The sequence below is a fragment of the Penicillium coprophilum genome (assembly GCF_028826855.1).
Source record: "Penicillium coprophilum strain IBT 35676 chromosome Unknown utg000004l_segment0_segment0, whole genome shotgun sequence".
Lineage (NCBI taxonomy): Eukaryota > Fungi > Ascomycota > Eurotiomycetes > Eurotiales > Aspergillaceae > Penicillium > Penicillium coprophilum.
The window spans coordinates 6,080,183-6,106,134 of NW_026622723.1; the positions used below are offsets into that span (position 1 = coordinate 6,080,183).

At 47.2% G+C, this 25,952-nt stretch overlaps 10 protein-coding genes across 10 annotated transcripts; 6 read left to right on the forward strand and 4 right to left on the reverse strand.

The window, feature by feature from the left end:
* Window positions 1-6: 6 nt before the first annotated feature.
* N7500_006724 (uncharacterized protein) lies at window positions 7-344 on the forward strand (the record flags this gene model as incomplete). The annotated part of the gene is made up of 2 exons (XM_056677868.1): window positions 7-79; window positions 184-344. 2 exons carry the CDS (start codon window positions 7-9, stop codon window positions 342-344), a joined length of 234 nt encoding a protein of 77 aa, XP_056532868.1.
* A 1,115-nt stretch (window positions 345-1,459) lies between these two features.
* N7500_006725 (uncharacterized protein) lies at window positions 1,460-2,540 on the forward strand (the record flags this gene model as incomplete). The annotated part of the gene is made up of 3 exons (XM_056677869.1): window positions 1,460-2,220; window positions 2,275-2,352; window positions 2,402-2,540. 3 exons carry the CDS (start codon window positions 1,460-1,462, stop codon window positions 2,538-2,540), a joined length of 978 nt encoding a protein of 325 aa, XP_056532869.1.
* An 822-nt stretch (window positions 2,541-3,362) lies between these two features.
* Window positions 3,363-4,440, forward strand: N7500_006726 (aromatic alcohol reductase; the record flags this gene model as incomplete). Its single annotated transcript, XM_056677870.1, has 3 exons — window positions 3,363-3,398; window positions 3,468-3,884; window positions 3,985-4,440. The coding sequence occupies 3 exons, from the start codon at window positions 3,363-3,365 to the stop codon at window positions 4,438-4,440; spliced, it is 909 nt and encodes a 302-aa protein (XP_056532870.1).
* A 274-nt stretch (window positions 4,441-4,714) lies between these two features.
* Window positions 4,715-6,512, reverse strand: N7500_006727 (uncharacterized protein; the record flags this gene model as incomplete). Its single annotated transcript, XM_056677871.1, has 3 exons — window positions 4,715-5,167; window positions 5,224-5,743; window positions 5,812-6,512. 3 exons carry the CDS (start codon window positions 6,510-6,512, stop codon window positions 4,715-4,717), a joined length of 1,674 nt encoding a protein of 557 aa, XP_056532871.1.
* A 1,919-nt stretch (window positions 6,513-8,431) lies between these two features.
* Window positions 8,432-9,795, reverse strand: N7500_006728 (uncharacterized protein; the record flags this gene model as incomplete). The annotated part of the gene is made up of 3 exons (XM_056677872.1): window positions 8,432-8,740; window positions 8,794-9,656; window positions 9,705-9,795. 3 exons carry the CDS (start codon window positions 9,793-9,795, stop codon window positions 8,432-8,434), a joined length of 1,263 nt encoding a protein of 420 aa, XP_056532872.1.
* A 3,597-nt stretch (window positions 9,796-13,392) lies between these two features.
* On the forward strand, window positions 13,393-14,051 carry N7500_006729 (uncharacterized protein; the record flags this gene model as incomplete). Its single annotated transcript, XM_056677873.1, has 3 exons — window positions 13,393-13,684; window positions 13,767-13,874; window positions 13,942-14,051. The coding sequence occupies 3 exons, from the start codon at window positions 13,393-13,395 to the stop codon at window positions 14,049-14,051; spliced, it is 510 nt and encodes a 169-aa protein (XP_056532873.1).
* A 280-nt stretch (window positions 14,052-14,331) lies between these two features.
* On the reverse strand, window positions 14,332-15,711 carry N7500_006730 (Rieske [2Fe-2S] domain protein; the record flags this gene model as incomplete). The annotated part of the gene is made up of 1 exon (XM_056677874.1): window positions 14,332-15,711. The coding sequence occupies one exon, from the start codon at window positions 15,709-15,711 to the stop codon at window positions 14,332-14,334; it is 1,380 nt and encodes a 459-aa protein (XP_056532874.1).
* A 1,595-nt stretch (window positions 15,712-17,306) lies between these two features.
* On the forward strand, window positions 17,307-18,793 carry N7500_006731 (uncharacterized protein; the record flags this gene model as incomplete). Its single annotated transcript, XM_056677875.1, has 2 exons — window positions 17,307-17,811; window positions 17,871-18,793. The coding sequence occupies 2 exons, from the start codon at window positions 17,307-17,309 to the stop codon at window positions 18,791-18,793; spliced, it is 1,428 nt and encodes a 475-aa protein (XP_056532875.1).
* Window positions 18,794-20,732: 1,939 nt separating this feature from the next.
* Window positions 20,733-22,884, forward strand: N7500_006732 (uncharacterized protein; the record flags this gene model as incomplete). Its single annotated transcript, XM_056677876.1, has 2 exons — window positions 20,733-21,267; window positions 21,344-22,884. 2 exons carry the CDS (start codon window positions 20,733-20,735, stop codon window positions 22,882-22,884), a joined length of 2,076 nt encoding a protein of 691 aa, XP_056532876.1.
* Window positions 22,885-23,951: 1,067 nt separating this feature from the next.
* Window positions 23,952-24,593, reverse strand: N7500_006733 (uncharacterized protein; the record flags this gene model as incomplete). Its single annotated transcript, XM_056677877.1, has 1 exon — window positions 23,952-24,593. The coding sequence occupies one exon, from the start codon at window positions 24,591-24,593 to the stop codon at window positions 23,952-23,954; it is 642 nt and encodes a 213-aa protein (XP_056532877.1).
* Between the last annotated feature and the right edge of the window lie 1,359 nt (window positions 24,594-25,952).

The following is a 25,952-nucleotide window of genomic DNA, read 5'->3' on the forward strand; positions in this document are numbered from 1 at the left end:
TGCATCATGACTCTTATCGGTTATGATAGCTGGGTACGCGCAATTGCTTTCCACTCTTGGTGGGAAGTATCTTCTTTCGGTATCAGATGACAAAATGCTACGTTGTTGAGATTTGAGTAACATGGCAAGGGTGTGAGAATTATTCGAGATGCACATCATGGTTTATTACTTGCTTGAGGTGAGCCCCTGAAGTTGCGAAAGACATTGGCAATGGCATTCCTCAAAGGTTGGAAGGCTCAGAAAAGCCTCAAAGCAAAATAAGTAAAAGAGGCCAGCCCGGAATACAACCTCGTTGCGTGCTAGCTACGGGAAGCGCGGATCACAAGATACAAGTCTTTGGCTAATGACCGTAGACCAGGTCTGTAGGCTGCTTTGAATTGGGAATTCTTTCGCGTCAACAAGTGTCAAATCTTATATCCACCCCTAGATACTTACCTTAGAGATATCTAATTAGTCGCATCTTTGCCAGGTAGAAGGCGGAAATGCTGGAGGTATCATCTTAAAACCACAGGGCTAAAAAGGGTTCTCAAAGAGCACGAGCACCGGCATTTTAGAGAGGACCTTGGAGATGACCAATCTGAAAAACCTCGCAAAAATGTACCCTGGACAAGAATTTGACTTGGAAAGGCGTACTTCTGAATTACCGGGGCGCGGGAGTCGTCAGGTTGTGGGCTCGGCGAGCCCCCTTCCCCTCGATCCAATGTCGATCACGCGTGTCACGTGAGATCCTGTATACTCGCCTCTCAGGAGGCTCTAGGTGTTTACCTTTCCTCAAGCTTCAGTAAACAGATTTTCAGCCACACCTTATTGAATTCAATTTGATCTGGGCTCCTCATACATCTACTCCATAAGTTATGCTAGGGCTCCTTACTTTTGAGCTAGCATCTCTTGCTACCCACAGATTATCCTGTATCTATCTCTTTTACGTTAACGATAAAATCAATTCATCATCAAGATACTGCTTGTTATACCCCCCTGGTAAGAATTCTGTCCTTATAAATCCCACACATCAGTTTGCACTAGTAATGAATTGTTTTTTAAACAACCGGGTGCAATGAACTGCTCATTTATGAAGGTCTTGATTGAATGATATCTGGCACATAAGCTCGACTATGCCTTGTGAATGAATATCTACTAGTATATACAGCCTTTTCTTGATTCAATCATTAAACATCTGTGGTTTATATAGTATCACGTATTCCACAGTAAATAAGTTACAGAGAGAAATTCCGAAGTAGCTCATGCTTGGCAGAGCCACATGGACAGAATTCTTACTAGGGGAAGGGACCTACCTACCTAGGTAAGGTAGCTTGCTATGACAGTTCCTGGGGTTGTGGGTTGAAGCAGCGTCTCTATACCTAATCAGGACTAGCCCCTGTAGATCACTCCACTTTATGAAGCTTGGCGCTCCACTCCCTTGAAATTGCTACATTAGAGGTACCTGCTCGCAAGAACCATCATGACATTTCCTTCCAGACCGAGTGATTTCGATGCCCGATACCTCCGCCGCCTGGTAGGAACTAAGGTCACTACCTTTTATGACTTCGACCCCCTGCAACAGCTATCTGCTGTCTCTCCCTCCACGTCTGCCATATCTCCCTCTGCGGTTCACCCTCCTGGGGTCTCCCCACCCGCAGCCTCGCCTCCTCCGTTCTCGCTCGATACGGACTCCCTCGATCCGGCCTCACTTACTACGGTCTCCTCCGCTACGGCCCCTACACTTTCCTTCTCTGGTTCGCCCCTCCCTCCAGGGGTCGGCCGCTCGTGGATCATCACGGAAAAGCTTTCGGAGAGGGCTATCCATCTCACACAAGAAGATTTGGATATGGGCAGTGGGTCTCCTATGACGGTTGGCAAATTCCTGTGTTACCTAGAGGAGGACCCGGCCCAGATAGCGTTCATGCGAATATATTATCAGATTCCCATCACTGGAACGGAGGACGCTGATCTAGCTACACTGGCCCAGCAGATCCAACCCCATGAGGTGTGTGGAGAACTGGAGGCGTTCAAAGCATTGATGAGTCAAGGCTGTAGCTCTACTCCACGTCTCCTTGGTTACTGCGAAAGAACGCAAGGGGAACCTGATCTCGTTCCTGGTGGCTATGTCAAATATCTCGTATGGGAAAAGGTGCCTGGGGAGCCTCTTACGGAGGAACTTTTCTGGAGCTTGGATCCCCTGGTACGAGAGGATATCCGTGCCAAGTTTCAGGCTGCCTTTGAGTCGGTTTATGCAAACGCAAGAGGGTAGACAAAAAACGCTAACACAACTAACAGAGAGGTGCTACGTTGCGGTGTCAAACCACAGCAGTCTAGAATCTCGAAGATCATCTATGATCAGTCCACTGGGGATGTGTACGTCAGGGATTCTACATGTATTGGATATTTTTACTAATGAGTTCAGTCGCATTTCAGGGTTCCGAAGGGGATGGCCAATCCGTGATCAACTTCAATGGTCAGACACCCGTTATATCGCGTACATGCTGGCTAAGCGACCCGACGAGAGGGACTGGCGTTCTCACCCAGAGAGATGGGAGTTATGAAAGGTCAGCAGTGTTGCGGTTTGTGAGTATCAGATTCGGTTTAAATTGCTACTCTCCGTCCAAAGTATCATGTAAGTCGAAGCTACTATTTATTTTTAGGTGTTGTGTTTCCTACCTAGAAATCGAGGGGGTACCAAGAGAAATTAGGCATTTTCCTATCGATTGTGGTTTGATCCACGCCTTTAGCACGCAAGAATCAGAGGCTGTCCTTGCATCTAGAAGATGCTTCTATGTGACAGTTATGAGTATGCAAAAGTCCGATTGTCGTGCACTGTCAGAATACTAGGAGAGATGCAGACGTACCGGATAACGTCCGGCACTCGAGACCTTTCCCTTTATGGTTTTGCGCTCATCTCTTCTCGGTTTTTTATCACCAAGTAAAAGTGAGCACGTCTCTGGGTATCCTGACTTGATCGCGGGGTGTATGTTCCTTCCGGATATCAGATGAAGGCCGCATGAGGATTGTACTCAGGTCGGGGGTCGGGGATTATGTCCGCCGAGCTCGGTGTCGGAGTCAGATACTCCGGAGCTCTCTTTGATCACGACCAATCGATTGGCACCTACTACCTACAAACGAAAGCGTGCACGCACCTCTCATACAATATCATCATGCCAATCTTAGCAGAGCCTCATAAGAAATTGCTTTATGACTCGAATCGGCTTAATGTGATTCCAATGCTCTTTCATGTTCTATAGAATTATATGACTCAGGTCAGAACAATTAGGCCACTATAAATCAATCTCACCCCGACTGTTTTTCTCGCACAATTTAACCCTAAGTCACCCGCTATCAATACCAACATATCTACTCAGAATACAAAAATGACCACCACTATCCAAAAAGTTGCCATCTTCGGGGTATGTCCAATACCTCCTACAACTATGTGATCAAAAATTTTCTTTCCATTGAAACTGACACCCGCACAGGCGTCGGGCAACTTTGGCACTCCCATCACTGCCGCCCTCCAGCGCGCTGGCTTTAATGTCACCATCATCACCCGTACCGAGTCCTCCTCGACATTCCCTGATGGCATGCCCGTCATCCGGACTAGCTACACCCTCGAGAACCTGACCACTGCTCTCGCAGACCAGGATGCCGCCATCTGTGTGGTCGGCCCCGGTGGCATCGGTGCACAGGTTACCATAGTCGAGGCCGCCGAAGCCGCCGGCATCAAGCGTTTCATCGTCGACGACTTCGGCTGGGGCCCGGATTTCCGCAACCTGCCAGAATTCAGCGCTATTCACGCGCATCGTCGCGCGGGTTGGGAACTGGCTAAAGCGAAGGCCCAGGCAAATCCCAATTTTACATTCACTGGTATTACCTCAGGGAATCCGATTGACTGGGTAAGCCTTGCCTATTCTTTTTCTCCTCTATTTTATATGTATAAGAGAAGGGGAATTCTTGTCATGCTAATTCGTCACTTCTCTTTCCTGTTTGGTGTAGGCAATCCAGCGATTCCCTCTGATGGGTTTCGACATCGCCCAGTCTTCTGCCATCATCTACGACTCTGGCATAGAGAAATTCACCGCAACCACCCTCGCAGGTATCGGGCAGTCGGTCGTCGGCGTCCTGCAGCACCCCGACGAGACGGCGAACCGGTTCGTGAAGGTCCTGTCGATTATCACCAACCAAACCGAGCTGCTCGAGGCTTTCCAGCGTATCACGAACCGACAATGGCCGGTACAGCACGCCTCAACGCAGACTCTGATCGAGAGCGGACAGCGGAAATTCAAGGCGGGCATAGGTGGCTGGGTGCTGGAATTAGTGGTCGCGCAGCTGTACGATGAAGGACAGGCCCGATGTGTCATGGCTCCTTCGTGGGAGGTGTCAGATTCACCCCTGTTGGGGGTGAAGAATGAGAGTGTAGATGATGTGGTGGCTAAGGTCTTACAGTTGTAAAATTTTTGTTATACAGTTTATCCTAAAAGGGTTCACCCATGTTTGCCAGCAGGCTGAGCGAGCAGATGATCAATCAGATTTATTTAGTAGGCTTCATATCCAGGATAAACGAAATTTAGATTCGATAAAAGAACAAAGAGGAGAGAAGAATGAGTGATTCTCTACACACAACTAAAAGTTAACTAGCTAAATAGCTAGTTGCAGCCAGGCATTCGAGCAGATTTTCTGTCTCAACAACATCTCACCGCCAAGGAACATTAATGGAGGCTTTGCTCTAATTACCTCCATTATACGGCATGTTCCGGTACCACGTCTTGTTGGTAGTCCAGTCCCACCAAAGACTGGAGGAATATCCCCCGTCCGACTCCTTGACAGTGTACCCACAGTCTTTTTTGAATGGCATGCTGAAGTCATCTTTGAAGTTCGCCGCCTGATAGAATTCTATCGTCTTATCCGGGTCATTGTCACAGATCGGTCCGCACCAGGATGGTAGTTCATCCCACCCGTACGGATGGAGTATGTCATGCTTCTTGCCATATCGCCAGTCGGCACCGATGGTCTTACTGATATCGCACACAGGGATAGTCCATAGACCTTCCATGTTCACACCGTTTGATTTGATTTTCGTGCTTTCAGTGAACAGCTCGCCCATGCGATCGGTAAATGACGACGAGGTGTAGTTATTTCCAGCAGCTTGGAAGGACTTCAGAGAGGATATGATGGCGTCCTAGATAGAAGAAAATGTTGGAATACGCCTCTTATGTATATATCGAGCTCACATACCTGTGGTTTGATATTCTTCCAGAATGGCCCGGAGCCGCCCTCGCTCTCCAACCGAGGAGATTGGCCCATACGATCGGATCCCCAGGGCCGAGCAAGCCATCCCTGCTTCTTGCGTCTCAGCGCGGCGGGGACAGACTCCCTCTGCCAGAAGTACAGGTACCAGGCCTTGTTATTCTCATCGCAGATGTAGTTGTCGTCGGGTGCAGAGATACCTGAGCCAATGCCCTGGCCGTCACCGCAGGCGCCACCGCCAAGAATGAACACACGTTGCATACGCCATAGAGAGTTGATCATCATTGACTGCATCATAGCTATCATGACATCCTTAGCTCCGTTCTTCTGCAGTCCCGGAAAGTTGACCCAGGCTCCGCCCTTGAGGTAGTCGCGGATATCGCCAGAATTGCCGTAGCCATGACCGTACATCAGTTCGTTGTTAATGGAAACAAATGAGCCGGAAATAGAAGTGACTGCGTCTCCCAAAAAACTGCCGAGATTGGCCTCTGTGAGGGCGGTCGAATCTCTGCACAGAGGAAGGTTAGTAATAGTAATGGCCAGAGATCTCTCTCGGATAGGAAGGGAAGGACTTACACTGCTGAGAGATAATTACCGGCTACATTCACTCCACCAGTAACCACAGCTGAGCCTGCTCCCGCGATTCCGGGGACGGCACCTGCCACAGCTAGCGCGAGCGCAGGCGCAGCGAAGGCACCGGCAACGATGGCAACCAGGGCGGATAGGAGGTTCAGGAGCTGCTTCAGGATCATCGGATTCCAGTTATTCTCGTCAAACCAGAAATTGCCCACGATATTGTCCGTGGTCAGAGCGGTAACAACGGAGGGGATATCGAACGATTGGTCCAGGCCGAGGAAGAAACCGTGTAGGTTGTTAAGGGCCTGCAGCACATAGTACGCCTGCTCGGTATTGTTGCCGAGGGAGTTGAGCTTAGCGTTGTCACAGACTGGCATGTCGCAGTCGCCGTCGTTGCCATTGTTCTGGCACGACCAACCGGGTTGACCTAGTGCATACATGCCGAAAGCACCAGCGAAGCCGTGTGGGTTGCTTGTCCGCTTGTCGGCATTCACAGTCCACCATTGATCAAGCCAGGCGTCGGTATTAGCCTGATTCCATTTCTCAACGCTGGGGTTTTCCGTGTACTTTGAGACTGCGCCGCAGCTGTCCTCCTGTCGGCGCATGTTTTTGTAGTAGGATGGGCCATGGGGAACGGCGGTTGCTTGGAGAACAACCGCCGCCCATGTGCCCACAGAAAGCAGACGAGATGCAAGAATCATCAGGCCAGTTTAAACTAAGATTGCGTGCGGGATGCGAATGATGAGTTCTCTAGACATATCTGAAGCATATATATACATCTCCTAGTTGCCGCTATCAACGATCAGGAAAGTGGATTTGGTATACGGTCGACAATATCCCTTTTGTTTTGACAGTCTGCATGCGATCTTCAGAGAAATAGCATTATCCAGAAGAGCACAAGATGCATGGATGAGCGAGAAAGTGTGCCAATCATATTCTTTCCTAAAGTAGCTTAGCACATGGGTATAGAGTGTTGTCTCACAATATCACCCCTCTGTGCTCTCCATAGACCTTAGTTCCTGTAGATTATGTCGAATCGGGGATCCTTAGATAGTTGGAGTCTATTCTTTAAGAATACAAGCTAGTTTAAGCACAAATATGATGACACTTCGAGGTATTCATTCAGGAATCCGGAACATTCTTGATAACACTCCAAACCCCCAACCCACGACGAATCATTTTTAAGATACACATTTAGTATGAAAATTTCAGCTTGGTATCTTCGATATTACCGATTCCTTTGAATTCCATTTAAGCTAACCTTATGATGTCCCGCGGTGGAGGATACATTCTGCAGCGGTTTTCAAGAGTCGGCATGAATCAGCTGATTGGCCCATTGCATCTAAATAAATGCCTCCAATACATAAGAAGAAATCGGGGCCAAAAAGCATCAAGCTTTCAGAAATATTGGAAGGAGAGAGAGGATTTGTCCTACCTCTTGTCGGTTTGGGCCCTGACATGTCTTCGAATAAGGGATGCATTTACTATTAGGGCTTTAAGCAGAGATAGAAGAATATAGAAGAACCTCACTTAAAAGAACCATCCCCAATTGAAATTTGAAAGCATCACAAGTACCATTTCAGCCCCCATAAGGTATGACTTGCTTATCTCTAATTTCTCAGAGCCAATCTATGTTTCATCTAACAATAGGTATGACAGTCGGTATGAAGACATGTAGACATTGACATAGGGCTCGTATATGACTGGCCAGTTAAACCCCGCAAACTGGTCGAGCCCACTGTAAGTGCGGCTTTTAAAAAAACTCTGAACCCTAACCCAACCCAACAAGCCCAGATGACTTTCCTAATTAGGCTATGCCAAGCGGTTCATGCCAAGACATATAGATCTCTTGGTTTCGAATAATAAGACCCGGCTGCCTTGAAAAATATATAGATCCCAGGGATTGTTCGTAGTGTCAAGGGTTGATCTATGGTCCAAAATCAGAAAAGAAACCGCTCATTTTCAAGGAAGCGATGGTGCACCAGCCGTGTTACACGTCTGGCTCCTGAATAAGCGAGTTAATTCACCTGGATGGATCCGCATAGTATCACCTATGCTTTTATTGCTTTGTAGGACGTCACGGCTTCTGTAAAAGTTTTGTAAAGCCGTTTAAAAGAATTATCGGTACATCCAATATGGGTACATAACTCATACAAAGGTTTTTGGTTTCCGATTCGGCAAACAATCCCAGTAATTCCGCAGCGTCTAGATCGCTCACCTCTAGACGGGCGTATGATAGCCCTTATGTTTATCTGGGCTCTAAGAAAAGGAAGAATACGGTCATGCCACTACAATGATATTAAAGCCATTGTTGCCGTGACAACATTTCCAATTCCCTAAATAGGACCTTGTGGTAGTTTAGCTGTCAACTTTGATAGTTGCTACTTCTGAGTTTCTTTGAATACTCAGAAATTAGCCTCACATTCCCACATACGCGTAGAGGTTTCTGTAGACCTCTAATGACAATAGTCAAGTTTAGTTCTTCAAGGGAAATGAGATCTCAGGTCTCGATGAAATATGTCCAGTGCGAAATTTCTACATACTCTTTTATGAATACAGCAGATCAGGAACCAGGAACAACCTTGGCTATTGGGCCCAAGCTTCCAGAAGCCAGAGCCTTTTACTCCTTCTTTTTCGAGGATGGTTTGGGCATCTTTCGCGTCCGACGACGTAGCATCTCCACTCGTTCCTCCATGGTCCAGTTAACTTGATCACCGATGGGAATCAGACATTTAGCCAGGTAGTCATAGTTCTTCCGAAGTAAATTCACAGTAATGAAGATATAATCGACGTTTCGGAAGACCAGAGCATTTTCCTTGGCATATGTATCCTTTTGCTTGAGGAAAGCGACAGGGTGGTCTCTCCAGTGACGGCGTGGATTCAAGTGGTGCGAAGTGTGATAACCGTCATTGAAAGAGAACCGGTTACTCTGATGCTTGTCAGTTTTAATTCTTCGTATTGAGTAGGCTGATCAAAACTTACCGAGACATCAATCAGTGTGATGCTAGACAGATAATCCGAATCGGGGTCGGCCGGATCTACCAAAGCATGCTGGCCCCAGTTACCGACCATCAAACCCACACGCATGACGGTGAGCGGGAGAATGAAGGCGAAAATGGTAGCGCGGGCGTTGACATAGTTGTAGAGCATATAGATGGCGACGTAGTTCCCCACCTCCCAGAAAGCGCATTTGGCTGCATACTTGAACTGTCCCTTTCTCCAGAAGTACATTGGGAGTTCCAACCAAACGAAAAAGAGGAAGCGACCCACGTATTTCAGGAAGTCGGGGATGCTATCGCGGTCGTAGTACATTGTTGTGCTCAGATCATCCCCACCATTACCCTCAACGTGATGGTGCTTGATGTGGTGGTAGTAGTAAGAGTTCCACGTATGTCCGTGCATTGGGTCCAGCAGATATGGGAAAAGCATATCAAACAGATAGAATTTTGAGTTCAGCACTCCATTTTGGTGGATGTGCTGGTGCTTCATCAGCGTGAAAGCGCCACAATAAAACCCTTGCATGAGCCAGTGCAGGGCACCGTGGAGATAAGAGAATTGATAATATAGATATGCAGCACTTGGAACAATAGTGGTGAAGTAAAGTGTAAGATGCGTTACCATGACCACGTCAGTCTGGTACCGCACGATGCCCTTGGCCCAGTTGATGTATGGCGTAAGCACGTACTTCTGCATGGGCGTAGGCAGCTTGGCCCGCAACAGCGGGGTATCCCAAAATTGGGAGACGGTGATATCAAATTCTACATGAGAAGGATCATTGAGATTGTGAAGCCTCTGGATTGTTTCTTCGGTGTTCAGCTTATCCAATGGCTGTGCATTGGTTGTGCCTATATGTCTGTCAGCTTGGTGTTTGATGGACGATGCAGGTGTGTTACCATTTGAACTAGGCTGAGGCTCAACGATAGCATCAATCACCAGTCGATCTTGGTAAGTAAGCTGGGGATCTGTGTATGTAGAGGGATCCATGATGCCTTAGTACGGCAAATGCTACTCCGTAGTATTGTTAATCCTGTCAAATGGAATCCAGCGGGCGCGCACTAACCCGTATCCAATGAGCTGGTTATAAAGAACTTCTAAGATAGTTTCCGGGATTTCCGAGCTTATTAAGATAATAGATGCCTAAGAAATACCCTAGACAAGTCTCCTATAAGACAACGCGTCAGGGGCGTGAAGAGATTTCGGGAGCTCAATTGTGGGTCCTGGAACCGTCAGGCTATGTGAAGGGTCAAAACTTCATTTCGAATGTTTCTAAGACTTGATCTAGTGTCTTCGATTACAATTTAAGCTATCCGTCACTATCCGAGGGTAGTTGAACGTCTGTTAATGAAGTATGGTGCTCTTCCGTATAGAATTCTGATGTGGTTCAGGGGCTCTGCGGGAAATATTTCCCCTGAGCATCCGAGCTTAACATTGTGTGACAAAAGTTCCTTCCACTGGGATATCTTTATGATAGAGGCGGAGTTTTCAAGAAATGATTCTCGAAGTCTAATAATAAAGACGATGAAGCTGTATATTATACTCGGTAGGATAATTTACATGTCTTAAGTCTGGCTGGCGGAAGATCATCACTAAGATGCACAGTGGGCCCACAACATCTTGAAGGTCTCAAGAGGTTTGATATGCAAAGCATGATGGATAGAAAGAAGTATTGTGCTTCTGGAGAAAATAATCATTATACCATATCATTTATTTTGGCATGAAGGACTGTAAGGATGACCAATGAAAGAGAAGACAAACAAAGCGACATCTTTCATAGCCGAGATGTGCCAAGACATTTTGTTGACGGGTGACTTCCCTTTGTCCTTTTTCGAGACAATTCTGCAAAGTACCCTGGTGTACAATACCTCGTCTATGCTAAGAAGGCCATTGCATTGTAGAGAATGACATAAAGCCTGACCTGCCCCATGAGAATTGACAAAGAAATAACCGGTAGGTATATCAACCTCAAAAGTCATACTTCGAAAATAATCTCAAAACGGATTTCCCCCCGGCATCTTCAGTATCGACCCCTTCTAAAGACCACATAGACACCTCGTGGCTCGATTCCAACTCATATCCACTTGTTTATAATTCACAGAAATCTCAGGTCCACTCTGAGGATAACCTACCCAGGGAGTCTTTGAGATCCAGGAGGTACGAACTTCCCCGCTGTCGAAAATTGGCTCATTTCCTAGATGAACAATGTAGAGTAGAGATCCGTTTGAGAAGTTTCCAGCCCAGTTCGCGTTCGGGCCAAAGCTTAAGACAATATTGCTGCTAACTACAACTGCACAGTCATCTCCTCTGTGTCCAGATCCAGTGTCAGATTCCGAATTTGACCTATCCTGTTAGTCCTGGAACATTTGGTTCACCGCAAAAATACCATTGATCACCAGAAGCGCCGTCCTTGGGTTCAAAAGATAGGCTCCGCGGTATCAGGAGAGTGATACAACTGGTGAGACGATCGACCGAATGCTCCAAGGGTCAGATGGTTGCGATTGATACAGCGGAGGGATGTCAGCCAGTGACTTGTATATCACTAAGAGCGACATCACGAGTTCGAAAAACATTGTTGGACATTTTACATCACCAGAGGCCCAACGCAAAACATAGCTATAGATATGGCCCGTAGCCGACGTTAGGATATTATTACTCTGCGCCAAGCAGATGTGCGTGGGTGAAACCTTGGGGACGTCTTGGTATGTTTGTTTTGGTGGGGCTGCACGTTCTGCCTGGGATTGGGGTTGCTTGTTTTCTTGTACTTGTCTTCGTATGTATGGAGTAGCCTGGGCGATGCTAAGAGCGTGTTCTTGTGGAGCCTACTGATGTTCTCGCGGAATGATTGCTCACAATTCTCACATTGGAAGCGATTGTTACTTGAATTAACTTTTGGACTGACAGAGCATCAGCTTCACTTGATAAGGTCGTCATTGGCTTTATATTGAGAATGCTTTCGTAGGAGCAGAGAGGTTATTGATAGAGATATAGTTGCTACATATTTAATCTTGACTGTTTCAAGGGAGACCAGCCTAAGAACGTCTAGGCTAGAGACGCGACGTGAGCTTGAACAGGTGATCAGCTGTTGGGATTCAAGGAAAATGATTGAACTATAGGGATGAAAAGGGGACGTTGAGAAGTGACCTACATTAATGCATATTTATAGGTCCACAAGCATGCGTAGGCACAGTCTTGTGTCATAATGCCAGGACTACGTAGGAGGGAGAACTCGTAAGTTAATTGTGATATATCCGATGCGATTAATCTGACCACTGCACGGTCGCCCCATATATGCAGCTTCAAACTGATTAATGACGTTATTAAGAGTGGTGCCAATCAAGGCGGGCTTCTTGGCTATAGAACTGACCATGGTTGCAACTGCATATCACTATCTCGCGTGAAGTTGACCTCAATATAGGGGTTAAACCTTCGACTCCAACATATCATGACAGACTCGCCTATCATTTGGAGATAGTTGTCATATTCATGAGACATGGGCTTCAATTGGGGATTTAAAAAAGGAGCCTACAACCGATAGGGCAGTATAGAAGCCAGCATAGAGGACGTTATGTGGTGAGAGCTATATTCGGCCTGTTGTCTCGGGCTTCCCGTAAATAAGCAATGACACCTTAGCCTTGGTATAGTGTAATTGGTTTATTAACCTTCAAATGCCAATATTTAATTCCGATACTATGAGATTGGGATTTACAAAAGCAACCTTGGGATACAACATTGAGATATGCGGTGAGATTGTACACCCATATCGCTATCGCAGGCGTTCTACTCCGTAATGAAGGCAACTTGCGGACTGAAGAATATCTTAAACTCCAATCAATCTGAAGTTATCAGAAGCTTACAGTAAATCCCCCTCTTTGTCTCAGCCCATAATCCTTTATGGTCATATGATATGTAAATAGACGGTTCTTTTGCTTAGCCACTTCTCGCTAACAGTTTTGACCAAATGAGCTTTGAGAAAGAAGAAATATGTCTCAGCCTCACGAGACAATGTTACAATTGACAGTTGGGCATCTATAAGGATGAGAAACTTCAACCTTTCGAAGCCGAAGATAACTAGAAAATGTCTCACATCCCCGCCGCCAATTCTCTAGTTCTTCGTAGTTCATCGCAACCCCAGTGCCACTAAGTCTAGATGTGGTAAGATTTTCGCCACTCCGGCACATCACTGGTTCAGACCCAGTTTTAGTAGGCCTCTTTGACATCATGACCTTCAACAATCGCAATATCTCAGAGATATTCATGGGTTTAGCCATGTCTTGGTTGTTTCCTTCCCCGGGTCATTCACCATGTATACCTCCGACTGGAGGGTCTTGACAGAAATGGAATTTTTAATTCCTGAAATAGTAACGATTCAGAAAATCTCCTGTAAGAAGATATGCTATAGGATGTACATCTATCCACTTGATATCCCCTCAAAAACCATCCGTGCATATAAATATCACTTAGTTTCCTTTCAATTTTTTAATTTTTTTTCACCTTAACCTTGGAACTCGGACTCCCAACCTCCAACCTCCGACCTCCACAACATTCAAACCTCTTGACTTCCATCTCACAAAAACCCACGTTAAGATGAACTTCTTCACTTCTCTCCTCTTGCTGGCTACTTCTGTTATCGCAGCTCCTGTCGATACTGCCAAGCAATCGAAGCACTTCCACCTCAAGTCTATCGGCGGCCCCAATGCAAATCACAACAACCTATATGTCTATGCCTACCACACGGGCGCAGGTCTCAACGACGCAGTTCTCACAAAAGATGCTAGCATAGCTAGTTCCTTCTACCTGAATGGAACCAACGCACTCGCCGATCTGAAGACCGAATTCCCCTGGGGATTGATCGCCACTGGCGACACCAACTATGCCTGTGAGTATCGCCATATACTTTGCAAAATGTCTTCTGTGTCATATTTCAGTATGGACTAACCCGATATTTTTCTTCACTTTAGCTTGGGAACCTATGGTTATCAACGCTGGCAGCGAGGGCAGTGAAGGATACTCCATCAAAGGCAACAATTTCCAATGGTCGGAACAAAACGGCTTCGGTGGCTGGCTCAGTAAGAAACCCCGTCTTTGTTCTTTAACCTCGTTTCTGAGACTATGACACTAACATATCCAAAACAGTCTGCGATTGGTTCCACAATGCGCCTCAGCTATTCTACTTGAACCGTTACTACGAAGCCACCATCCCCTCCTCCTGCTCTAAGGTCCAGTTGAAGGCCGAATTCATCTAATAGACATTTCCCACGGTCGCTTGGGGTGATTTGGTCCTTTTTAATGGCACTTAATGTTCGACGGTTCGACGGTCCGAAGGACCTAATTTTTACTAGTTAATAGCGATTTCAGCGAATGATGAATATGAGATGCTTGCTTTTTTGCTATGTACATTTTGCTAGTTCGAGACGGGGATATCAAAATAAAACCACTAGCAAGAAAAAATATCGTAGAGCCGATCAACCGTGACATCATGTTTCAACGTAAAGCGTTTTCCTTGTCTTTCATCGTCGCGCCCGGTCATGAGGCTGCAATCCCCGCGCTGGGAGCACTCTCGTAATAGCGCTTGTCCATTCCAGCCTGCAATCGCGCTTCTTCATTGAATGGCCCCCGGATTGGACCCTTGAAATGTTTCTGCACATTCGACCGGAAGACCTGAACAGGATCGGTCCCCTCCTGTGCACAGATCCACGTCAGCCACCGGTGGCCAGTAGTAACATGTGTGATTTCGTCGTTGTGAATAACCTCCAGGACCTCCACGCTCTCACCGTCCCCAGCTTTGCGGAACTTCTCAATCGTCATGGGGTTGACATCCAAGCCTCGTGCTTCATGCACCAGGGCAATAATACTGATCCTGGCTCGGAGGTCATACGCAGTTTCAGTTGCTGATAGCCACAGACTGTGGTGTACGGGAAGCGAACCAAACCTAGCACCCATCTCCTCTAGTCTGGTGCGGAGAAGGGAGAAGTGCTTAGCCTCGTCGTTTGCGACCTTCAGCCAGTCGTAGAAAAATGCGCGTGGAAGTTCCTCAGACGTCCCTTCTGTTTGGAACGTCGCGAAGCGGATGCAGATATCAATAGCTAGGTCGATGGCCCAGAGTTCAATATTTGCTAGCGCGTGGAGCATAGCAATTCGGCTCTTCAAGGTCCCACCTCGTCCTGCCTTCGGCATCTGGCCGGGGTCAACGGTTTCCATTTTCTCGCGCGGAGGCTGGTCAGGTGGTGCGACGGATCCCCTACCAAGCGGCATGGGTGAATTGGATGCCTCTCTAGTAGCAAAAATAGAGAAAAGATGCGTAGTCAGCTCGATCTTGTGCTCTGGGTTAGCGGTGTTGAGAATGTGGGCGGCCCAGTCACAAAGCGTCGCGTCGTCGCCCAGATAAGTCGCCATTCCAGGGTCCTCTGGATTCGCAGAATCAGAAACAGAGATAGTAGCAATAGCGGTAGTGATATCAGCCACCGCCTTCTCTGCAGGCCGCGGGTGCTTGAGCTTGACTCTCTCACTGACAGGATCGACACTATCAAGTCCCACGCTGATTTCATCTTCGACGGGGAAGTCCAGCGCGACAGACTCGCCGCGCACATCCACAGGAAATGTGCAGGCCTTGATACCGACGCTCGATTGGCCAGTCTCTACATTGAAATCATATGCGTGCCACGGGCAAGACACGACATATGCCGAGTCCTCGATGTCAACTGAAGAGTCGGCCATTGGGCCGCCAGCATGTGGGCATTCTGCCTCCATGGCGTAGTAAGACCAGCCATCATTAGTCTCGTTTGATTTCAAGTTTGATTTGTCGATCGTCGGTAGCCGGAATAAGACAACTTTCTTGCCTGTCGTCAGACGGACCACGTATCGCGTTTGCGTGAACTCAGACAGTTTCCCGCAGTTGATCCACATTTTGATTTCAGCAAGCGTCGCTTGAAGTCTGTTTGGCGTATTTAGACGGGTTTGTTTGAGGCTTTTCGCCTCGATTGATTTTAATGGTCACGTGGTGTGTTACTACGGCCCCACTTCTCGGTGGCATTTATAGGGGCGCTTATGCTCCGTATAGGGGCACTTATATAGAGGATGTATGGTTTAAATTGCAAGTCCAGCCTTGGTCACTTTTTCCATAATAATTTGACACATGATTTACGATGAATCTCCAGGCCCCTAACAATATACTATCAGCAGCTCTCTTTCGCCTAGTAGGGGCTCCGGGTCACCACATTATCACCTGTCATGTTATTTGGAAAAAGTGACCTATCCAATCCTACTGGTTTTTTCCCCGTACTATTTTTACGATGATCGTCCGGATTTTGTGAGAGAAATTAAAAAAATACAAATTACATGGTGCATACAATTGTATGAAAAGGGACATTCGCAAACATTTCAGAGCGCGCTAGTTAGGTGCTTGTTATCCAGCATTAATAGCGTAAAATACAGTGTAAACTACGTAATTAATATGTCATGGATACGGTAAATTCGAGTGTTGTTATTGTCAATACATATAAGGTACGTGCAAAACAGAATACCGTATTTAATCAGGAACTCCCACGATGGGCAATGTGAAAAACCTTAGAGGCGTCAAGAAGAAATAAAACCTTGTCAAAAACCAACATCATTGATGCTCTTAATAGCTTTGCGTGTCACTTTAAGAAATCGATTTGTTAGACCATTTTCATGCTCCATTTGTGCCAAGTTTCCCTGATTTTCCTTTTCCTCCAGTTGAAGAAATTTTAACTACACATATGAACCAATCATTGCAACGCTACGAAAATTACAGAGTAATTGAAAAATCAATAGATAGCGGTGAAGGCACGCAAGGTTGTTGGATAAATAGACTCGGAAGCATTTCGGCGAGTAATCAAGTCTTATATGCAGGACGGGAAAGCCAAAAGTGCAATCATGATCGTTGGCGTCTTTAGCATCCGAGATCGAAGAATTCCCTAGAAACTACCAGGTTAAAGGGTGATTGAGTGCCAGACTGCAGCGGACCTTGGCGCACCTGGTTCCCCAAATAATAATAATGTGGGCCTCGCTTGCTCTTAATTAGTAGGTCGATTAATAGTGCCTGCGACCGCAAAAGTGTGTCGCAGATTTTTTTTCCTCAAGAGAGTTATTATTATTCGAATTTCTATATTATCCCAGCTACTAGAAGCCATCTCCCGTTCATACAAATTCATTTGAACTGACTTGTCTAGCTTATGTACATAGTGTTGAAAATTACGTGACTTCGTTGGTATTTATTACGCCCGTGACGACTGCCTCACAATCTACGAGCAGCTTAGCCCATACTGTGACAGGGAGTTTCAAAGGTCTAGGAAAGATAATCTCTATTCTTTGCTGATCACTCTGCTCGTCTTTCGAGTCTTCAAATTTTCACATTTCACTTCACCGTTCAATACGCAGAAACCTGCACAAGTGGCGATTTTCACTCTACTTGAGGTGAGACGCGGCTACCCAAGTCTTCATGATAAAGACTAATGTTATCCACAGAACACTGCTTGAAAATGGAGAGTGGTCCCAACCAATCGATCAAATGGGGGACGTATCGAGAGGACGTCCGTTTCCAACTTCAAAAATTCGAGTCCCTGCCACAGGATGGTTTCGCGTTAATGCAGTCTTACCAGGCCGTCCTTGACAATGATGAGACGTTCACGCAATATTTCTCAGACGAGCCACTCGAAAGTTACACAATAGAGTCACGGCTAAGGGAAACATTGGGCATTCGTCCCCCGTGTTCTTCTGACCCCGAGAATGGTCCCTCGATTAGCTGGGTCAACATTTTCCGACATGGCAGTTTCGAAAAGCAGAGTGATGGCACCTACCACTGTTACGATCAAGGAAATCGCGTTCAGATCGATGAGTCTCTGCACAAGAGTATCTTACTCAACCGATGCTTCCTCCCGGCGAACTCTTACCTGTGGCCAAGTCCCGCAGACGCTGAACGAGAGTCGGAAATCACTTTGGCCATAGAGGCCGATGTCTTGGACGAACTCGACAGGAATATCAAATGTCCGTACTTTCCACTTTCTTACGCAGGCAGGTTACAAGAGACATGCTAATGAATATAGACCTGGAGAAACTGAAGCGACTTCAGCTGTCACTGAAGAAACGCCGAAGCAAGCTTCAGGGTACTCGGGGCCCACTGAAAAGGTCTCGTACGCCGCAGACCCCTGGATCACAGTATCCTACTCCAAACGGGTCACGTCATCCCACGGTATCTATTGAAGCACATAATACCCGTACACGCAGTCTATCAGAAAGCTCTGGTGTCTCAAGCGGATCGGACATCCCCTTCGCTGCCCCCGGCGATATCTCAAATCCGATATGTTATGACACGGAGGATGGCGATAATACAGTTGATGAGGACTCGACCCAACAAGAGAGTTGGAAACTCATGGCCGAAAGCAACCAGAAAGCATATAATAATGAAACCGGAGTGTCTGTGTCTGGACTTCTCAACAATAGAAGGCCCGAGGCCACACAACGTCAGGAGCCTCAGCAATTCCAAGGAGATGTATCAGCAAAACACCAGCTCCGTGGCAGCGAGGATCTAATGCGACCGCATCCGAAAAAGCAAAAGACCGAGACAACCTCATTATCAGCAGATACCGAGACCATTGATCTGAGCGAAGAACTGCCAATGTGGAACGAGAAGGTCGATACGCCCAATAAACCGCAACCCAAATCTTCCTCTGCAGGAAAGCAACGCAAAGGACAAAAGCGAACACGAAACAACTTCACCGATTACGAGAAGGAGCACGCTCCAGCCTGGTTCAAGAGCCAGGTAGACGCAGGAACCCTTCCAGGCGATATTGAGAAGGCCTACGTTGAAAAATTCGGTGTCTTTCACCGTTGGCTCACACTGAAGCTTTGGGTTGACCGACTGGATAAAAGGGCAGCTAAAGCAGAGCGTCCGAGCAAAATTGTGGTATTGAAAGTAAAACTCCCGTTGGATCTTCATATGGCCTTCTTGAATGACAATCCCTCCTAGCCAATTCGGTCGTTTCCATCCAGCAAAGAAAGATCAGCAGCAACTGTCCCTGGTCCCAGTCATGCCGCCCCGCCGTCCTACGTTTCCCCATACCCCTTATACCGGCCCTCCCAGCAGCCTCAGGGCTCATCCATCGCGTACGATCTACCCTGGCCGTCCCAAACGACTGCATTACCACCAATCAAAAGTGGCCTTCCAAACTTGTACTGAGAAGTGGCCCTGGTTTTCAGTCAGCGCAGGTCGTTTTACAACTGACATGACTTTGAATACAATTTTAATGCTCAAAAAGTTTCTCACAGTATGTTCAGTTGTTCGGTATCATTACTAACATTTGACTAATCTCTCTTCTGTTTGTCTCTGCAGATTCAATGTGCAACTGATGGAATATTATCTCTTGCATACCTTCTAATAATACCGGCTATTCCTACCATTTGAGAGCATTCGCTGTCGGTATATCATTTTTTAATTAATCCAGAGTCAGAGAAATTCATCTTAGTAAGACCTGGCGCCATCTTGACCATTTAGGAGGGTCGTATCATCGTAGAGTGGTTCCTACCTATGCCCACGTGCGCGTTCGTCGTGCAGTGATGTCTTTTTACCAATGATCACATTCTAATATATTTGATTGATGGCCTACCCAGCTAGCCCACTCAGTCAGATTGTATTGGGAAAACTGGAAAATAATCCGACAGTATCTCAAGGGCAAAGGTGACTTTTCACCCTTCTGATTACAAAATCGGGGTATCTGAGTGATTTCTAAGAGAGGGAAAGTCTTCAGGCCACTGACATAGGTAGATGGCAGAAGACATGAGGCAAAGGGAAGAACAACCATCATTTCGGAACACTGTAGCCGTTTCTCTCGTATTCGCCTACCTCTCGTCCGCTCCGTCCCGCTCCGCTCCGCTGCGAACCAGTCTTTCTCTCCGGTATTGGGATCCCTTACGTAATGATACTATGGCATTGCCTACTACCTACACCTTATCTAGGTAGCTATACACGTGAGTTCCTACGTATGTGAATTCGTGGGAGCTCGCTGATATGTTTTACACTGCTAACTCTGGGGAGATGATGCTGTGTAGCCGTCGCGGCCGCCCGGCTGGAGCACTTCAGAGTTGCGAGACTCAACGACGAGCACGTACAAAATCAAACGCAGAACAAGACAGCGGAAAGTATAGATCGGATACTCTGGTTCTTAAGGAGACATGTTCCAGAAATAGATGTAGGAGCGAGAACAAGAAGGCTAGAAGGGCTGGCCTGGTTCCCGCTTTCGGGAGCCTGTTTGTACAGGCGTCAGTCGGTTTTGGAAGGTCTGCTTGGTGTGCTTGATAGCGGATAGTCGCGTTTTAATCGTAGCAGGCGGTTTCTGTGTAGTTGGGTGTCCGTAGGGGGCGCCGCACCCTAAACATTATCTGCAAGGTCTACAGAGGATCTATCCTCACGGGAAATGACATCCAAGTCCGCTAGCTAGCTGTCGGTGGAGTCCGGAAGCTGTTGCCCTCACTACATAGCAGTTTTTGTAGCACTACAGAGAAGATTCGGCGCAATACTCATTTGATGGATAAAATCTAACTATCGCCGTCCTAATATTACTCCGGCCCACAAGCTTTGTCCGGTTTGAATACAGCCAAAAGTTATCCATGCATCATATTGTTCTAATCCGTTCCTAGTTTCATTGTTGGAGATCTAACCGGCGCTTTTTTTGGGATGATAGCTGGCGTTCAACGTAAAATTGAGAATATGCTGGAGACCTCACCCCGAGTATTACACAACGTATTTGTTTGGATAGCCCCCGCGTTGCTGTGGTAGTTTCACTTCCGGATTGTTCTATGGTCACTTCTACTTTTCCCAAGCTGACTCCGCCCCCTTGTGATCCGAACATTGCTCCGGAAATCGGACTAACGCTCTTTCACTTAAACCTCTAAGGCGCTGCAGATAAGCTATGAGTGACGGCCGTGCTCTTATCCAGGGCCCTGTCCCGGGAAGGGCTTCCGGCGTCTCATCAGATGAAACCGACATACAGCTTAGTCCATATCCGGAAGTACAGCGGGATCTCGGTGAAGCTTACAAAAAGTACGCAGGATACGCGGAGATCATTGCTAGAGGAGGTCCATTGGCCCCTCAATTCTACGACTCGATTTTCTACTCCGAGGTAGAGAGGACAGTTGCTAGGATATTTGGCGAACAAGGCCCGCACATGGTTGAAGGCAGTACCCAGAGAGCCATTGAATGGACTGATGTCCTTCGTGAAATGCTCACTCCTGGGGATTTCCAACGCCAACCAAATGGTATGTACCGATGCTGCGTTCGAGGAAGCTTGATCGAGGTCACCGAGGCCAATTACATCGAGATCCTCACCGGCGTCACTGAACGACTTTTGCAGCCATTGCAAAACCTGTCGGATGAACAGAAGGAAACTCGAGTTCGTCTTAAACTGAGTTCCTACCTGCATCAGACACACCAAAGTCTCGTCCAATGTGAGTCCATCCACGTCTATGAGTAGTTTTACGACTATAGATCACTTGGTGTCGAACTAACACTTCGTCTTACTAGTTGCCAACGCAGTTCGAACGTCTATTCATGGCTTGAATAGACCCCCTCCTATCCATGTTGCAAATCCCGTCTCTGCTAGGCATGAAGGTCAACTGTCTACCCCTAGATCAGCTCGGCCGAGGACTTCAGCTCGAGAGGTAATCCACATCTCCGACTCGGGAAGTGACAACAATGATACAAACGGCAACCCCAGACCGGAAGCATCGGCATCGGCTCGGCGTGGTCCTCCTGCAATTTTCAAGATCGAACCTAATATCAAAGAAGAACCGGTCAATTCCCACCCATCGCGCGTTAATGCATCCATTGATCCAGTCACAGACGCAACAGAGTACGTCCTGCCACCTGACTTTTTGCAACGTGCTCCCCTTGATTCAGCCAGCGACTCGGACGATTATATCCCCCCTACCGACACTCAGGGCAGCGAATCCACTGATTCAGTCAGTGAAACTGGCTATGCTGTATCGTCCACCGACGAATCTCAAGCATACTCCACTGATTATCTGAATAACGTGGGTAGTGGGGTTGTGTCCAGCGACGTTTCTCAGTGTGATTCCGCTGGTCGTGCGAGCGACTTGATCAATGATACCCAGCCATTCAACTACCACCAAGGCAATGCCATCGCTTCAGCGCGCGACACAAATGATGATGCTGGCTTAATTGCATTTAACTTGTTGCGAGCGGCCAGTGCTCGGATGAACAACAGAAATGTCGATACCGGATTGGTCGATCGCAACATTACCCTTGCCATAAACAACCATGTGCTTGGAAACACGAATACCAATACCGGTGCAAATGTCAATGCATATTCCAACACGAATCACATTTCAAATGCCAATGCTAATACCGAATGGTCTGGCCTCATCTCCGAGGCGGTCTCCCAGGTTGTCCGTCCATGGCTGCGCAACACCCACAATCCCGATGACGCAGACAACGACTCTCACTCATCTGGATCAGACATTCCTTGGAATATCAAAGCCGAAGACGCACCCCACTCGACTGGTAGATCGGAAATTCCTTTGAATATCAAAACTGAAGATGCCTCCCAATCGGCTGGTAGATCCGACGTCCCTTTGAATATCAAAACTGAGGACGCAGCCCACTCGACTGGTACTGCTGTGGTGAATGAACATGGAGCAAAGTCTCATGGTTCGAAGAGACCCCGAGCTGATTCCTATGTCAGCGAGCAAGGGAGCAAACTAGCTCCCGCTAAAAGATACTCTCAATTGGAAGAGGAAGAGGGTCCAGCATTCGTAAGGGAGCTAGTTCACAAAGGATCCACTACCTCCCAAGTTGAAGAGGAATACGCCCAAATGTTCGGGGTTCACCGAACTGCTGCTGCTATCTTCAAGAAGTTCAAAACCAAAGGTACCTGGGCGTTGCTGAAACCACTCCGAGAGGCAAAGAAGCAGAAGACTATGGTACCGAGCCCTTTCCATTACTTTGCTCTTACTGAGGACACTTTACTAACAACTGCTCGTAGTCAACCTAGTCTTGCGGCACTCGACACACATGCTCACCCTATGGGGTTGGAGCCCGATTGAATGAGGATGATACTGAATTCTGAGGTGGGATGGGATGGGAGAGGAGGAACTGGTTGGGATGGTTGGTGGAAATTGGGGGTTTTAATAGGCGCAATCTGGGAGGCAACAGCTGGTCATGAATTACGACCACTTTAATGACTTTAATGAACTCATATTCTTATCAAGCTCAATTCAAACATAGCTTATCATACAAGTGCTCTATGACGGTGTGTTCAGTGTAATCACATAGAAATCGCCATAGGGACCGCCCAGGACATAGTTAGAAACGCATAATGTGCTCCCACTTTCTAATACACCCATTGGGTCTCGCTATCGATATCGACCCTAATTGCTCTATCTTGACACTCCATCTACTTTCTTTTCATCAAACTCACGGCGCTTTCAAACCAAACTGATTCCCAACCCCGTTGCAAGCAAGCTTCTCTCGTCAGGCCCCCAATTTAGTGGAAAACAACCAAGTCAGGTCAGCAGATGTTGTGACCAAAGCTAGAATCCACGCCTACATCGACGATGGTGGCGTAGGAAGCTCGACTGTGGCAAAACATGCCCAATCTAAAACAAGTGGTTTTGTGGACACTGGCAAACGACCGCTACTCCAGTCCGTGGCAAGGATATTTTTATCCTCTGGAGCCTCTCCGCAAGAGAGCAAATCAAAACGTGGATAAGTGAAAGAAGAGAGACGAAAATTCTAGGTCAGCTATGAAAATTGCACATCAGCCCCAGACGCTTGGTGCGGGATGGGGGAAAGGAAACGTGAACTTTTGTTAGACGTCGAGTTGTAGGTGGGTTAAGAGGTGGATTATAATACATGATACTTGGCAAATGAAATATGCTGTATGTAAAACCGCTACTGTAAGAAAGTGCAATGAAAGTGCCCCAAATCGATGATGCATTCGTATTGACAAAATTAGGTAGTAAGTACGTCAGGTATAAGCCCAGCATCGAGACTCAATAATTCGTGAACACCATGAGGGCTACATAGCATTTCGTAGTAGATTCAGGCAGCAAACAGTGCCAAGGCCCCCGATTCCACCGTAGATGCTTCAACTATTGAATGTTCACCAATCTTACAGAGCGAGAGCAAGACCCAGAACTCCAGCAGCTCCGGCAAGACTCATAGCAATTCCAGTAGGGGCGGCACCATCATCGGCAGTGCTAGATGTAGCAGAGCCGGACACCGAGGCCGAGGCCGAGGACGAAGCAGCGTCCGAGCCGGTAGCAGCAGAGGAGGAAGATGAATCCGTAACAGTAGAGCTGGAATCAGCAGAAGATGAGGCATCAGAAGATGAAGCGCTAGAGCTAGAAGCTCCAGAGCTGGAAGCACCGGTGGAGGTGGCCTCGGCAGTGCTGGGTTTGGAGCTGCTGGCGTCGGAGCCGGTAATCTCGGCGGCAATGGACGACGCGAAGGAGGGATAGTAGTTCTCAACCGCAGTGGTGACATACTCCTTCACGCTGTCGGGAAGGTCGCTGTACCATGTTGGCCAGGAGTTAGAGACAATGCCTTGCTCGACTTGCGAAAGGAATTCAGCGGTGTTGGTGGCTTCGGCTAAGAATGAGGTGGGGACGGCGGTTGCAAGAACCACCGCAATAGAAGGTGGCATGTCGAAACCCAAGTCTTTGTCTCCGGTTTCAATATCGTCATTTGTGTCGGCCGGGGCGGCCATTGCCATGCTGGCAAGAAGAAGGGCCGTAAAAGACTTGTACTGCATAGTGACGGTTTGCGGATGTATATAGTCTGGTTATAAGATGGAGAAGATAAAGGGGAATCTTTCCGGGGTAATTTAGTATGTAGAAGAAGGAGAATCAATATCTGGGGGCTTTATGCTTAAATACGCCTCGATGCGCTATCATAAACCCTAGAAGGCTGTGCGAACTAAAACTATACGGGGCGTGCTGGGGCTCTGGCGGTGCAGCCCGAAGCCATCGCGCTATGTTCCCGGGTTCCACTACTAACGGCCAATGGCTGCCTTTCGCCCCCAAACTTGTCGATCAAACGGAAAAGGCCCGATCTCGTTCATCGTGTAGTCCTTCACCCTGTAGTTCTCGATGGTTGGGGGTTGAGTCCATGCCCTGCACCTGCGTTTATGGAATTGTCCGACATTCTATGATCTAGGGCATGGCTACCAAGCGGTGAGGAATCTGTAATTTTGATTTCGCTACAGCGCAGAAGTTGCGTGGGAAGGTTCGTTTGTTTGCGAAGTCCCTAGATTGCATTACGCACACCTTCTTTGCACACGTCTTTGTTATTGGGCTCGGGGGCCCTTGAGTTTATATATGACATCATTTTCTGGGGGCCAGCCAATTTTCTTGAAAATAATCGTTGCTGCCTTTCTGCGTATGGCGTTTGATAGGTACTTAGAAGGTATCATTGTCGTCTGATCTTAAGCGTTGGGGTTGTCAGTGCGATTGAAGTATTGTAAGATTGAACATATTGTTGAGTATAAGATTTTACGCGCACAAGAAAATCATATACACTGCCCACACAAAAATCATGCTGATCACTATATGTGGATGTTAATATGCCTGCCCACTATGGGTGTGTACTCCAGATGTCTTACTTGGTTTTCATAATGATTTGGGGGATCCAACCCTGTTGGCCAGTATCTCCCGTTGAGTATTGGCGATTGCTTTTTTTTAACACACGATAATGGATGTTATATCTGAGCGGCATATATATATATGTGTCTCTCTCTACCCACACCAACAGTGTGGTAGTGTCAAATCAGGCGTTAGCTACTAACCCCCCTGTTATTACTATTCCAAGCCACATAGCAGACATTATTTTTTACATTTATGAGGGTAGTGAGTTCTAAGAGTGAGTTATAGGCCAAAGAGTGTCGCTGTTCACCGACGTTTACTAAAGCCCCACTTGCTTGGAAGTGATATGTGCACATCAGATTTTTTTTACCGCGATGTTCTCCATTATTTATGCATCACAACAGTTTGAAAGACCGGAAATCCCTAAGCACGAGGACTGGCTATATATATTAAAACAAGACAACAACAATATAGACCGAATATATGTGGTCATCTAGCCAAGGGTGACAAAGAAGCAAAAAAAAAGAAAT